The sequence below is a fragment of the Oncorhynchus kisutch genome, linkage group LG26, assembly GCF_002021735.2.
Source record: "Oncorhynchus kisutch isolate 150728-3 linkage group LG26, Okis_V2, whole genome shotgun sequence".
NCBI lineage: Eukaryota > Metazoa > Chordata > Actinopteri > Salmoniformes > Salmonidae > Oncorhynchus > Oncorhynchus kisutch.
Genome location: NC_034199.2, coordinates 11,021,620 through 11,035,735, shown reverse-complemented (window position 1 = coordinate 11,035,735; position 14,116 = coordinate 11,021,620). Strand labels below are relative to the sequence as shown.

General features: G+C 46.3%; 1 protein-coding gene across 2 annotated transcripts in view; it reads right to left on the bottom strand.

Annotated features, from left to right (window-relative positions):
* Positions 1–13,442, bottom strand: part of LOC109870693 (myosin light chain kinase, smooth muscle) — an 82,160-nt gene extending 68,718 nt beyond the window's left edge. Inside the window, exons 1-2 of one of the 2 annotated variants that reach the window (XM_020461290.2) lie at positions 13,241–13,442; positions 1,331–1,479 (exon numbers count right to left, since the gene is read on the bottom strand). In XM_020461290.2, the coding sequence (XP_020316879.1) occupies positions 1,331–1,359 (29 nt within the window). In that variant the 5' untranslated portion in view covers positions 1,360–1,479; positions 13,241–13,442. The remainder of the gene's footprint in view (positions 1–1,330; positions 1,480–13,240) is intronic. The other variant, XM_031805658.1, reaches the window with a different exon arrangement.
* Between the last annotated feature and the right edge of the window lie 674 nt (positions 13,443–14,116).

Here is a 14,116-nt window from a genome sequence, read left to right as displayed (position 1 = left end):
GCATGCTGCAAGAAGGCATGAGGACTGCAGATGTGGCCAGGGCACTAAATTACAATGTCAGTAATGTGAGACGCCTAAGAGAGCCCTACAAGGAGACAGGACGGACAGCTGATCGTCCTCACAGTGGCAGACCACATGTAACAACACCTGCACAGGATCGGTACATCCAAACATCACACCTGTGGGACAGGTGCAGGATGGCAACAACTGCCGAGTTACACCAGGAACGCACAATCCCTCCATCAGTGCTCAGACTGTCCGCAATAGGCTGAGAGAGGCTGAACTGAGGACTTGTAGGCCTGTTGTAAGGCAGGTCCTCACCAGACATCACCGGCAACAACGTCGCCTATGGGCACAAACCCACCATTGCTGGACCAGACAGGACTGGCAAAAAGTGTTCTTTACTGACGAGTCACGGTTTTGTCTCACCAGGGGTGATGGTCGGATTCACGTTTGTCATTGAAGGAATGAACGTTACACCGAGGCCTGTACTCTGGAGCGGGATCGATTTGGAGGTGGAGGGTGCGTCATGGTGTGGGGCGGTGTGTCACAGCATCATCGGACTGAGATTGGCTGCAATAACAACAATCTCAACGCTTTGAATTACAGGGAAGACATCCTCCTCCCTCATGTGGTACCCTTCCTGCAGGCTCATCCTGACATGACAATGCCACCAGCCATACTGCTCGTTCTGTGCGTGATTTCCTGCAAGACAGGAATGTCAGAGTTCTGCCATGGCCACGAAGAGCCCAGATCTCAATCCCATTGAGCATGTCTGGGAACTGTTGGATCGGAGGGTGAAAGCTAGGGTCATTCCCCCTAGAAATGTCTGGGAACTTGCAGGTGCCTTGGCGGAAGAGTGGGGTAACATCTCACACCAAGAACTGTCAAATCTGGTGCAGTCCATGAGGAGGAGATGCACTGCAGTACTTAATGACTTATGATTTTGACCCCCCCTTTGTTCAGGGACACATTCCATTTCTGTTAGTCACATGTCTGTGGAACTTGTTCAGTTTATGTCTCAGTTGTTGAATCTTATGTTTATAAAAATATTTACACGTTAAGTTTGCTGAAAGTAAATGCAATTGACAGTGGGAGGACGTTTCTTTTTTGCCGAGTTTATAAAGATGCAATTTCTGCCCTGCAGTGAACAGACAATGACAGACTTCAATGATGACATCACCATGCGCCGTGTTGCATTATAACATTCATGTCAACACAAAAAAACAAAAATGTAAAAAGGTACATACTTTCTTAATAACTTAATGTTTATTGTATGTGCAACAGAAAGAGGGAGGGTAAACATAAAATCAGAGAGAAGCCAACTCACTGTACTCTGTGTTGGGCTGCCTTTGCCATAGGAGAGGCAGTGAAGGACCAAGGCCTGCCTCTGTTTAGGAAGCCTGATGCTTGCTCGTCGGAGGAATCACCACTGGCTACCCCTGGGGCTGGGTTTGTGAGCGTCCCTCCTTTTTTCTCCTGTTTGCATGGATAAAATTAGTTAAGGTAGGAACACATTTGTCTAAGGACAAACAGAGCTGCACATCTTCACATGGATTGAGAGTGATTGGTTCATTTGTTTATTGATTGAATTGATAAGTATAAAGTTGCTCCAGCCTGATTTTTTTTTAAATGACCGATGATAAAACACAATAAATGCCCAATTTTGTCCTCTTTTTCCATTTGATTCTCAAAAGTCCATATTATGTTACTCTATTTAGCCTGTCAAATGATGGCTTACTTCCAAAAGAAGTCCGAGTCTTTGTTCAACTAACACAACATCCCGTTAAACACATCTATCAAGGAAGAACACATGGTCTCGATTAAAAGTTAAATACTTTGTTTTATTCATTAGCTTCTCTTCAGTTGGAAATCAAAACAAAAACGGGGAGAAACTGATGCAAACAAAATTGGAGTATAACCTCAGGTGGAATCTAAACATGTGCTTGGTGAGGACTAGAGAATGAAAACAGTTGTGTTGCTTGTATTGACTTTCCATCAGCCACAGGAATTAACATAAATGGTTCCTGTCTGAGAAAACATTTAATTGACAGGATGTGCAAGGCCTATAATAACCAACAAAGTCCCTTTTTGCTGTATAAACCATCAAGACAGGGCAAAAAAACAACTGTTAGTTGTTATTCTGTACACAAATTTGACAAACAGTTCCCTCTAAGCATAGCACGAACATCAAAAGGTTGCCCTTAACTACAGAACTGTTGTTTTTCTGAATGCATTCTTCTATCCGTGTCCCAAATGATACATGGGCTCTGGTCAAAAGTAGTGTACTATATAGGGAATAGGGTGCCATTTGGGATGCATGTTCTGTAATCCATCATCAGGATGCCATGTTGCTTGCCATCTATGAAATAATAACAGTGGGCCACTATCAGCAAAAACACAGCCAGACCTGTGTTTCATTAATTATTTATTGGAACACCAAGATAGGCACATTGGTGCTTTATCAGTAGGCACATTGCAGAATGTATATTCAGTTGATTTGAGCTATGATGTTTTGCATGGCCCCGAGTCAGTCATGCTTCATACCTCACATTCGACATGGTCAAAGTAAGGTTCATACCCTTTAAAAACCAATATCAATAAAAAGAACCACGGCATAATAGTTCAGCAAGGCAAATAAAAATGTTTGCAATAGCTGATAGAAGACAAACCACTAAAAATGTATCACTGTTATTGCAAACCCACATAACCGTGGCTATTTCAATACATAAGACTATTTAACTGTGTTAACCCTTAGATGCACAACATGGGCCCAGGAGGCCCACAGGAATATTGGTTCCATCCAAAGTACTCCAATACCAATGCTCCTTTCATCTAAGGGTTAAGTCACATATGCATACCTGGAATACCTGGCTGGGAGAGATGTACTCTATCTCTGACAGTTTGGGGGACCGTTGCTAGCAATAAGCAAACACTTTTACATGGCCATGGGGTCATTCACCTTCACTCGAGGCCATTAGGGTGAGATAACCCACAGCACATAAGGTATACACATTCCAAATTATACCCTATTCCCTATGTAGTGCACTACTTTTGACCAGGCTCTGGCCAAATGTAGAGCACTATATAGGGAATAGGGTGCCATTTGGGACGCACAATGAATCACCAGGATGACAAACCGGTTTACAACACGGAGGGGACTGCAGTTAAATACAAAGGACATCATGAAAGGAGAATGATGGGGCCAAACTGGATAACGTGTGTATGAACACAATGTCTAATCTTACTCAGAGTAGAGTCACACTTGGAGTTTTTGGTAAATGTGACACACTGTTGACTGACAGCTGGGGGAAACATGAGTTAGGAGAATAAAAAAATAAAATAAAATGAACAAATAAATAAAAACTGGGTCCATGATGTACATGGACAATACTACTGCTTGTCAATCGCATCAGGAAGCTCATAGGACAGGACTGTGGATAAGGCTAGTAACAACCCGGTAACCCACGCCTCTCAACAAAGTACATCCCAAATGGCACCCTATTCCCAATATAGTGCACTACCTTTGACCAGGGCCCATGCCTCATAACAGTTTCAGTTGCCAACTGTGACTGTAGCCAAGTCATGTCATATCAAACCGTAATAATTTAGTTTTCCATAAATCTGTACTGTACTTTTGTTTATCCCGTGTGTAACTGTATTTTGTCGCACTGCTTTTCTTTATCTTGGCAAGGTCGCAGTTGTAAATGAGAACTTGTTTTCAACTGGCATACCTGGTTAAATAAAAGGTGAAATAATGTGTTGTTTTTTATCCACATGGGAAGATCCCAGATTTCCTACAAAATAAATGTTTGCACGATAGCGCACGTGCGCAGCCGGTTTGGGTTCCGCGTTAGGCACTGCTTCCCAGGGCGAGCTGTGTTACTACGGATCCTGGTTCGGTATCCATGAGACGACGCACAATCAGCTTAAAGTCGTCCAGGTTAGGGGAGGGTTTGACCGGCTGGGTTGTCCTTGTATCATCGAGATCTAGCATCTCCTGTGTTGGGCCGGGCGCATGCACGCTGACACTGTCACAAGGTGTACGGTGTTTCCTCCGACACATTGGTTCAGCTGCCTACCGGGTTAAGTGTGCATTGTGTCAAGAAGCAGTGCGGCTTGGCAGGGTTGTTTCGGAGGACGCACGGCTCTCGTACTTCGCCTCACGAGTCTGTAGGGAGTTGCAGCGATGGGACAAGACTGGAACTACCAACAGGATTTGACGAAATTTGAGAAAACGGGGTAAAAACAAAAAAAACACAAATAAAATCCTACAACTCTAAAATTCCAAGAATAGAAGACTAGAAAATGAATAGAAATTGTTTTCATTATAAGCGGTCATTGTCGTCGTTCATGCTGGTAAAGGAAATCAAATCCATTAGACCATTAGATATAATGGTTTTAGAATGAGTCAGAAGCGGCAAAGCCGGGATGACTTACATCAGGCACTTGATATTTAATGGAATATCTACATAGGCGTACCGAGGACCATTATCAGCAACCATCACTGCTGTGTTGCAATGGCACGTTGTGTTAGCTAATCCAAGTTTAAAATGTTTAAAGTCTAATTGATCATTACAAAACCCTTTTGCAATTATGTTAGCACAGCTGAAACTGTTTGTCCTGATTAAAGAAGCAATAAAACTGTCCTTTAGACTAGTATCTGGAGCATCAGCATTTGTGGGTTCAATTACAGGCTCAAAATGGACAGAAACAAAGAATTTTCTTCTGAAACTCATCAGTCTATTCTTGTTTTGAGAAAGAAAGGGTATTCCATGCGAGAAATTTCCAAGAAACGGAATATTTCATACAACGCTGTGTACTACTCCCTTCACACAACAGCGCAAACTGGCTCTAACCAGAACAGCAAGAGGAGAGGGAGGCCCCGGTGCACAACTGAGCAAGAGGACAAGTACATTAGCGTCTAGTTTGAGAAACAGTTGCCTCACAAGTCCTCAACTGGCAGCTTCATTAAATAGTTCCCGCAAAACACCAGTCTCAACGTGGACTGTAGGATTAACATGGACTTCGTGGCCAACGTGAGTAAGACATGCTGCCCGCCCAGACTGCATCCCTAGTCGAGTCCTCAGAGCATGAGCAGACGAGCTGGCTGGAGTGTTTACGGACACTTGTCCCCACTTGCTTCAAAATGTCCACCATTGCTTTCTTGGGTAAAGGAACAAAGGTAGCTTAACTAACGAATATCACCCCGTAGCACTCAATTCTGTCATCATTAAGTGCTTTGAGAGGCTAGTTAAGGATCCAATCACCTCCACATTACCGGATACCCTAGACCCACTTCAATTTGTATACAGATCCACAGATGACGCAATCGCCATTGCACCGCCCTATCCTATCTGGACAAGAGGAATACCCATGTAAGAATGCTGTTCAATTGACTATGGCTCAACATTCAACACCATAGTACTCTCCAAGCTCATCATTAAGCTCGGGGCCCTGGGTCTGAACCCTCACACCCTGTGCAATTAGGTCCTGGACTTCCTGACAGGCCACTCCCCAGGTGGTGAAGGAAGGAAACACCACCACTACGTATCCTCAATACAGGGGCCCAACAAAGGGGCATGCTCAACCCCCTCCTGTACTCCCACGCCTGCTTTGCCACACACGCCTCCAATTCAAATCATAAAAGTTTGGTGACGACACAACAGTAGTAGGCCTGATTATCAACAATTACAAAACATCCTACAGCGAAGTGGTGAGAGCCCTGGCAGAGTGGTGCCAGGAAAATAACCTCTCAAAACGAAGAAACTGATCGTGGACTTCCGGAGACAGCAGAGGGAGCTCGCCTCCATCCACATCTACTGGACCGCAGTGGAGAAGGTGAAAAGCTTCGAGTTCCTTGGCGTACACATCAATGATAATCTGAAATGGTCCACCCACACAGACATTGAGATGAAGAAGGCGCAACAGCACCTCTTCAACCACAGGAGGCTGAAGAAATTTGGCTTGGCCCCCAAGACCCTAACAAACTTTCACAGATGCACAATTGAGAGCATCCTGTCGGGCAGCATCATTGCCTGGTATTGCAACTGCACTTCCCACAACCGCAGGGCTCTCCAGAGGGTGGTGCGGTCTGCCCAACACATCACCGGGGACACACCGCCTGCCCTCCAGGACACTTACACAGGAAGGACAAAAAGGACAACCACCTGAGCCACGGCCTGTTCACCCCGCTACCATCCAGAAGGTGAGGTTAGTACAGGTGCATTAAAGCTGGGACTGAGAGACTGAAAAACAGCTTCTATCTCAAGGCCATCAGACTGTTAAATAGCCATCACTAGCCAGCAACCAATCAGTTAATCAAAAATGCAACTTAGAGGCTTCTGCCCTATGTACAGACATGGAATCACTGATCACTTTTATAATGTTTACATACAGTTTTACTAATTTCATGCATCTATTCTGTATTCTAGTCAATGCCACTCCGACAATGCTCATCCTAATATATACATTTCTTGAATCCATTATTTTACTTTTAGATGTGTGTATTGTTAGATACTAGTGCACTGTTGGAGCTAGGAACAGAAGCATTCCGCTACACTCGCAATAACATCTGCTAAATATATGTGCATGTGATTCGATTTGACTTGTCACTCAAAGGCAATAAATGAAAGGCCCTAACGCCTGGCCTCAGAACCATGGAAAACATTGTATACTTTACGTATTTCTGAGCACCTCCAAGACATACGATACCTACTAATGGTCTACTTTCGTTTCTGTCTGAAGTAGAATGGTTGGTCAGGGAGGAGTAATCGGTCACCGTCTAGCAATCCAACAGGTTGCATGTTTGAATCAAGGACCATTGCAGCATTTTAAATACCATTCCTCTAACTCTTATTCTAAACTTAACCTTGCGGTTGGTGGAGCGGCGCGGGTTAGGGCAGAGGGCCGGGCACTGCAGGCTTTAAGGTGCAATATGCAGAATTCACTCCGTCATTTCCTGATTGCTTAAATTCCCGTAGTTCGCCCAATTTCTGTTTGTGTGACAAAACAGGCAGTCATTGTGTGGAGAATCATGGTACCATCTAAACCACTGAAATATATTTTCTATAACCAAAAATATTGTATTTTCAGCTGGTGTACAAAAGACGCAAAATCGAAACCTAAGAACGGCAAAACATAAGAAATGGTGTACATAGTACAGATCTACCGCGCCTTAGGCTTGGGACGCCATTTTATTTCCAGTTGCAAGTGACATCAAGCAATTTTGCTGTTACATGAAGAAACTCAAACCCAAATTGCATGCAACGGCCAATCAAATTGAAGCTGCTTGTTTGAGAATTCAGAACCCACCGCATGTCATCTGCTGCATTACATCTTGGTTTCAAAAATGATTTGTTTCTCCAACGTTTGGTTATTGTAACAGCAAGGATACAGACCTGTAGCCTGTACAATTTAGCTAGCTAGCCAAAATGACATTGCAAAACACCAACATAGCTAGCTAGGAACGTGATAACCAAGCTAGCAACGAACTAAGATAGCTAGCACAGTTCATGTTGGAAAATTTCAGTTGAAACTGTTCAGTGAGAGGTTTAGGATCACCTCAAAATTAGTTATTGATTGCTAAACCATATACATAAACCATGACGCCAATGTTTATACCACTGTGCTCGTCTGTTCTGTCAGCCCTGATTCCAGGTTGCCCAGCACTGACGGCTGTGTTGACATGACAACTGGGTCGGAATTCCGAACCTTGGAATGGATCATGTGACATGTGTTTGTTTTGATTAGGTTGTTACTTACAGTTAGTTTCGCAAAGTTTCAACTGGATGCAACCAAGTTGAAAATTAGTTGCAGGGGGGTTTTCCGAAGCAATCAAGCAACTCAGTTGTAAAGCTACTAAAAATTGCATGCAGGTTTCGTCGTGTAACATACGCCGAATAGAAGTGTAGACTTTACCGTGAAATACTTACAAGCCCTTAACCAACAGTGCAATTCAATAAGATAGTTAAGAAAATATTTACCAAATGTTTCAAATAAAAAAATCTAACAATAACGAGGCTATATACTGTACAGGGGGTACTGAGTCAGTGTGTGGGGGTGCAGGTTAGTTGAAGTAATTTGTACATGTAGGTAGGGGTGAAGTGACTGGGGGGGGGGGGGGGGGGGGGGTCAATGTAATAGTCCTGTGGCCATTTGAATAATGAACTTTATTCTCACAAATGGTTTCTTTTTGTCCTGGTGGGAAAGTTCAGTGTAGAATGTGATTAAGATTGCATCATCCGTGGATCTGTTGGGGCGGTGTGCGAATTGGAGTGGGTCTAGGGTATCCGGGAGGATGCTGTTGATGTGAGCCATGACCAGCCTTTCAAGCACTTAATGGCTACCGACGTGAGTGCTACGGGGCGGTTATCATTTAGGCAGGTTACCTTCGCTTCCTTGGGCACAGGGACTATGGTGGTCTGCTTGAAACATGTAGGTATTACAGACTCATTAAGGGAGAGGTTGAAAATGTAAGTGAAGACACTTGCCAGTTGGTCCGCGCATGCTTTGAGTACACGTCCTGGTAATCCATCTGGCCTTGCGGCTTTGTGAATGTTGACCTGTTTAAAGGTCTTGCTCACGTCGGCTATCGAGAGCGTTATCACAGTCATCCAGAACAGCTGGTTCTCTCGTGCACGCTTCAGTGTTGCATGCCTCGAAGCGAGCATAAAAATGCATTTAGCTCTTCTGGTAGGCTCGCGACACTGGGCAGCTCACATCTGAGTTTCCCTTTGTAGTCCGTAATAGTTTTCAAGCCCTGCCACATCCGTTGAGCGTCAAAGGTCATTACTGTACTCTGGTAAGGTGGTTTGGGAAATATCATGCCCAGTTAGAACAGCTCATTTAGACAGGTGGTCAGATGAAGATGGAGGACTTCAACTAGCTTTGTGCCTCACGGATGATGCTTTGTCCTGTTTGTTGTTGCTTAGCCCGGAGGACAGACATGATTATGGGGTGTTAGTTGGAACAATGAGGCACTTTGGACACTACTTACAACCCGAGCTGCTGGGCTCCAAACTGAGTAGTAGATACAGGCAGCCAGAGGAGCCGCTACGGGTGCTCGCTAATGACATTGAACGCATCACTCAGTAGGCATGCCCCCTCCGTGCAGAGCGAGCTGGCACGTGACCAGTTCACACTCTACTACGGAGCTGCACACACAGACCCAGCTAACTCATCCCAAGTCATTACAGAAGCAAACAGTGGGGGCGTTTGGAGATGCACCCACTGTGCGGGCTGTGGTGCAGAGCCTGGAAAGCCTGTATGGGTGACTGAAATGACTAAACTCATTTGTGCGATATCGCCACCGCATGCAACACACACCCCGGCCCCATGGTCTGCTGGGTGTGTGGTCAGCCAGGAATTGCCCTATGTCCCCCAGAGCCCAGGGAAAGGGCTTGGGGTCCACAAAGACAGTGCAGGGAGGACCCCTGGCTCTCTATACCAACCCCCATTATCATCAGGACGGGGGAGAAAGGCTCCACTTCCCCCAAAAGCAGACAACTGCAAGCAGATGTCGCCTGCATTGTCGGTGGGCAGGAACTGTGTTGGGGACTTTTGTTACATCCCTGTCAAGGGGGTGCCCTGCACTGAGTCCACAGTAACCCTGGTGAAGTCAGACGTTGTACCAGGTTGGACTCAGTTTCAGCCCGCACGGTCACAGGTGAGCTGGTACCCATGAAAGGGTAGGGGGCAGGACAGTGCATCATCCTGTGTGGGTAGCAGCTCTACAGTACCCATGTACCCTGGGGTTGGACTTTCTTAGGAGCACAGGCTTCCAGCTAGGCCTAGACAGGGGCACTCTATAGCTTCCAGGGAGGGCCTGCAGTCACCAAATACTCATGGCTGCCCTGCCCCTCCCCCACATCTGTCTGAGACCTTCCCCCAGCTGCACACTATAGCTAAGCCCCCACAGCTTAGTGTGACATTCCCCCAGCTACCTCAATGACACCTCCCCCTAGCCCAGCTACTCCAGATAGGAGAGGACATTGTTGGCAGTGAAGGAGATATGGGAAAAGAACTGTGATGGTCTTGACTCACAGCAGGTGGAACATCTGTGGCAGTCATTGTTCAAGTTCTGAACAATGCTCTGAGGATAAGGTGGGTCAGACCCACATGAGATCGACACCGGCAACGCTCTGCCCATCAAGGTGCGTCCCTGCTGTACCTGCATGGCACGCCAGGAGAGGACTTCATCGAGCCCTCAGACAGCCCCAGGGCTGGTTCCTTAAAAGGGGGGCAAGCTGAGGTTCTGTGCAGACTACAGGCGGCTGAATGAGGTAACCGGGAAGCATTCATACCCCCCTACCATGCGTCAATGAGTCGCTTGATCTGGACCTCTGCAGCAGCTACTGGCAGGTGCCCTTATCTCCAGAGGCCAGAGCCAAGAGGGCAGAGGTCACTGGCAGTTCAAGGGCCTTTGCAACGCACCAGCTACTTTTGAGAGGTTAATGGACAGGATGCTGGATGGCATCTCCACCAAAGGAGTGTGTGGTCTACCTCGATGACATCCTTGCCCACGGCAGCTCCTTCCAGTCTGCCCTGGGAGTGCCACAGCATGTGGTGGAGTGCCACTTCATGAGGAGAGAGGTTCTCTTTCTTGGAGCACAAAGTGGGGATGGGGGGGGAGAGGGTATCAGCACCATGGAGAACAAAGTGGGGGCTGTCTGAGACTGGCCTACCCCCACTGACCAGCAGCACTACAGGAGGTTTGTACAGGGCTGCTCCAGTTTCGCCGGTCCCCTAAACCGCCTGCTGCCGACAAGGCCTTGATATGGACAATGGAGTGCCAGGAGGACTTCAACACCCTTCAGCGTGCACTGATCGAGGCCTCCATGCTCACCCCCCACAAGCAATGTGGGAATGGGTGGGGTGGTGGCCTAGGTGGGGCCAGAGGGGGGAGAAAGTGGTGACTGACTTTCAGCAAGACATTCAACAAACATGAGTGCCGCTACTGTGTCACTTCCAAGTATTACCTGGGTGGCCTGCCCTTCATGGTAAGGATTGACCACTCTGCCCTCTAGTGCCTCAAGTCTTTCAAAGTGCCAGAGAGGAAGGTCGCATGCTGGTTGAAGGAGCTTCAGTTATAAGCCACTCCAATGCCACGTCCCACCGGCCGTGTACTGCAGACAGGTTCCACCACTGAGCGGAGAGAGGCCCGTGAGAGAGCTGTGTACGGAGGAGGGGGCCTGTGCCATATTATGTCACGTGCCTGTCTGCTGTGAGCTGCAGGTGGTCAACATGGCTGAATGGCAACGCTCTCACCAAAGGGCTGTGGTAAAAGTTCGGGGCTCTGCGGCTGGCTACGGGTGTGCTACAGCAAGCATGGAAAGGGCCAGCTACAGGAGAAGAGAGTTGGCAGGTGGTGGTCCCCAAAGCACTGCAAGAGGCTGTGCTCCAGGGCATACATGGATGAGCAGGGACTGGACACTTTGGGGTCACACAAAAACCCTCTGCCGCCTCCGTCAAGGCTTTTACTGGGGGCAGCACAAGAGGGATGTGAAGGACTTTTGCCGCCGCTGTGACAGCTGCACAGCGAGAAAGAGCCCTTTAGGCCGCTCTCACACACAACTCCAACAGTGTCCAATGGGGCGCCCATTGAGAGAGTAGGAGTGGATGTAATTGGTCCATTCCCCACCAGACAGTGGAAACCACTGGGTGCTCACAGCCATGGACTATTTTACAAAATGGCCTACGCTCTGCCTGACCAAGAGGAAGAAACCATCGTGGACGCATTCACAGCAGTTACGTTCAGCAAGTTTGGCGCTGCGGAGTCCATTCACAATCAGAAACTTTGAGTGCTGCGTGTTAGCCACCATGTGTGAGCAGCTGGATATTCTCAAGATCCGCACTACTCCACTCACAGGGCAATGGCTTCATAGAGTTCTTCAACAAAACGCTTGCACAGCAGCTGAACATCTCTGCCAAACACCAGCATTATTGGGACAATCATCTGCCCCTTGTCCTCATGGCGTGCCACTCCGCTGTCCAGAACGCCACCTCATGCACACCTGCCCTTCTCATGCTGGGGGAGATCCGCACCCCTGCGGAGATAGCATTTCGACAGCCCCCTGATAGCCCTGCTGTTCCCCCGGGGGTCGGAGTACACTAGGAGACACCTTCCAAAGAACAGGCACTCTGCCCCATCACGCCCGTGCAGACAAAGGAGACCTCCGGTTTGCTTCCGAAGACTTTGTGTGTTCCCTCGGAGACGAGGGACTTTGAGGTGGGTGGGGTGGGGGTGTAGCAACCCACATAGACAACTGTGTGTCCCTAAGTTATGTTGTTCCTTTATTGTGGTGCACTTTACCAGTATCCGTTCAACCTGTTGTCTGCCAACCAAAGGAATGCCTGGAATGTTCTGGTGCCAGGTGTCCTTGTGGTTGGTGGAGGGAGGCAGGAGGTCAGGCACTGCAGGTTGAAAGACCATGCTTGCTATTGTTTGCTCTCTTTTTGCATCCTGACAGAGAGTTGGAAGCCTGTTGTTGTTTACTGATTTATTTGGAGTAGGCTATGGCCAAAACAGCAGCCTGTGAGTTCTGGTTAATAAACCGTTCAATTCGATTACTCGATCCTCTGTTGTGGACACGTATTTAATTATACATGTCTTCCAAGACGCACGATAAGTTACGTCATCCAATTCGTATTCTATTGCATGACCGGGTAATATGTATGATATTGTACGACTGCTATTCCATTCATAATCTAACGTAACGTAATATATCATATTAAATGGAGTGACACAGATTTTAGTACAGAATAATACAAATTGCCCTGAGAACACCTTGAAATAAAACACCACATGATTTTCGAATCATCTACTGCAAGGTTTATGTGGAATTTGAAACTAAAAAGCAAAAAATGAAAAGCTCAACAACAAGAACTATAGATTGAAAATATTGTGGTAAAGTATTAGGCTATTTTAAATAATTCAGTAGAATAATATCACTAGTAATTTCAGATTAATTTAAAGTAATAAATAAATGAAAAAGTCGATGTATTTGAAAATGGAAATTCATACAAACAATTGTAAAGTCACATCAATAATAGAGTAAGCTAAATCAATAACCTAAAGAGGCAATAATAAAAGTTCTCTATTGTCATGATCAGAGTTCCTTCATTTGAAACGTTTATGCAATAGCCTACCATGATCAGAGCAACCTTTTGTAGGTGCAGTGATATCCCAGAGTTACAGGTAGGCTGAGACAAACATTTTCAATATTTCAGTTGGACTTACCAAAACAGCACGTTGCCAAAATAGCGTCTCGCCAATATGAAGCGCTGCTCCTCTGCTCTTTTCACTCTGATGAGATAAACTTCTCCTAGAACAATTCAGTAGAGAAAATGTATTGCGCTTTCAAAGACAGATGGGTCACTCATCCGTCGGATGTATCGCCGTCTACTTTAGTAAGATCTTGCGGGATTCGTTGTTAGTATCAAACTTTTTGGCGTCAATCCTAACATACGTTGTGAGACATTTCATTGGTCGTGCGAGATGGGAAAGGGGGAGGTCTGAAAATCTGCAGATCTATCCCCAAATGTACTGCCTGGTCTGGGTCACACAGCATTTGTAAATTGATGTATGAAATGATGTAACTACATGATGTATTTTGCTCTCAGCTTCTTCCACTATTTATTTGAGGATTAGTTCATACATTTCAACTGGTAAATTCAAATAGATAACTTACATAGGCTATTCAGTGCTTATTCCACATAGCCTACAAACAGAAAGCCATATTCTGAAATGTAACCAACTTTCAGTCCTGAACACATATACTACATGAGTAGTATGTGGACACCTGCTCATCGAACATCTCATTCCAAAATCATGGTCATTAATATGGAGTTGGTGCCCCCTTTGCTACTATAACAGCCTCCATTGTTCTGAGAACACTTTCCAATAGATGTTGGAACATTGCTGTGGGGACTTGCTTCCATTCAGCCACGAGAGCATTAGTGAGGTCGGGCACGGATGTTGGGTGATTAGGCTTGGCTCGCAGTTCGCATTCCAATTCATCCCAAAGGTGTTTGATGGGGTTGAGGTCAGGGCTCTGTGCAGGCCAGTCAAGTTCTTCTGCACCAATCTCGACAAACTATTTCTGCATTTTGTCAT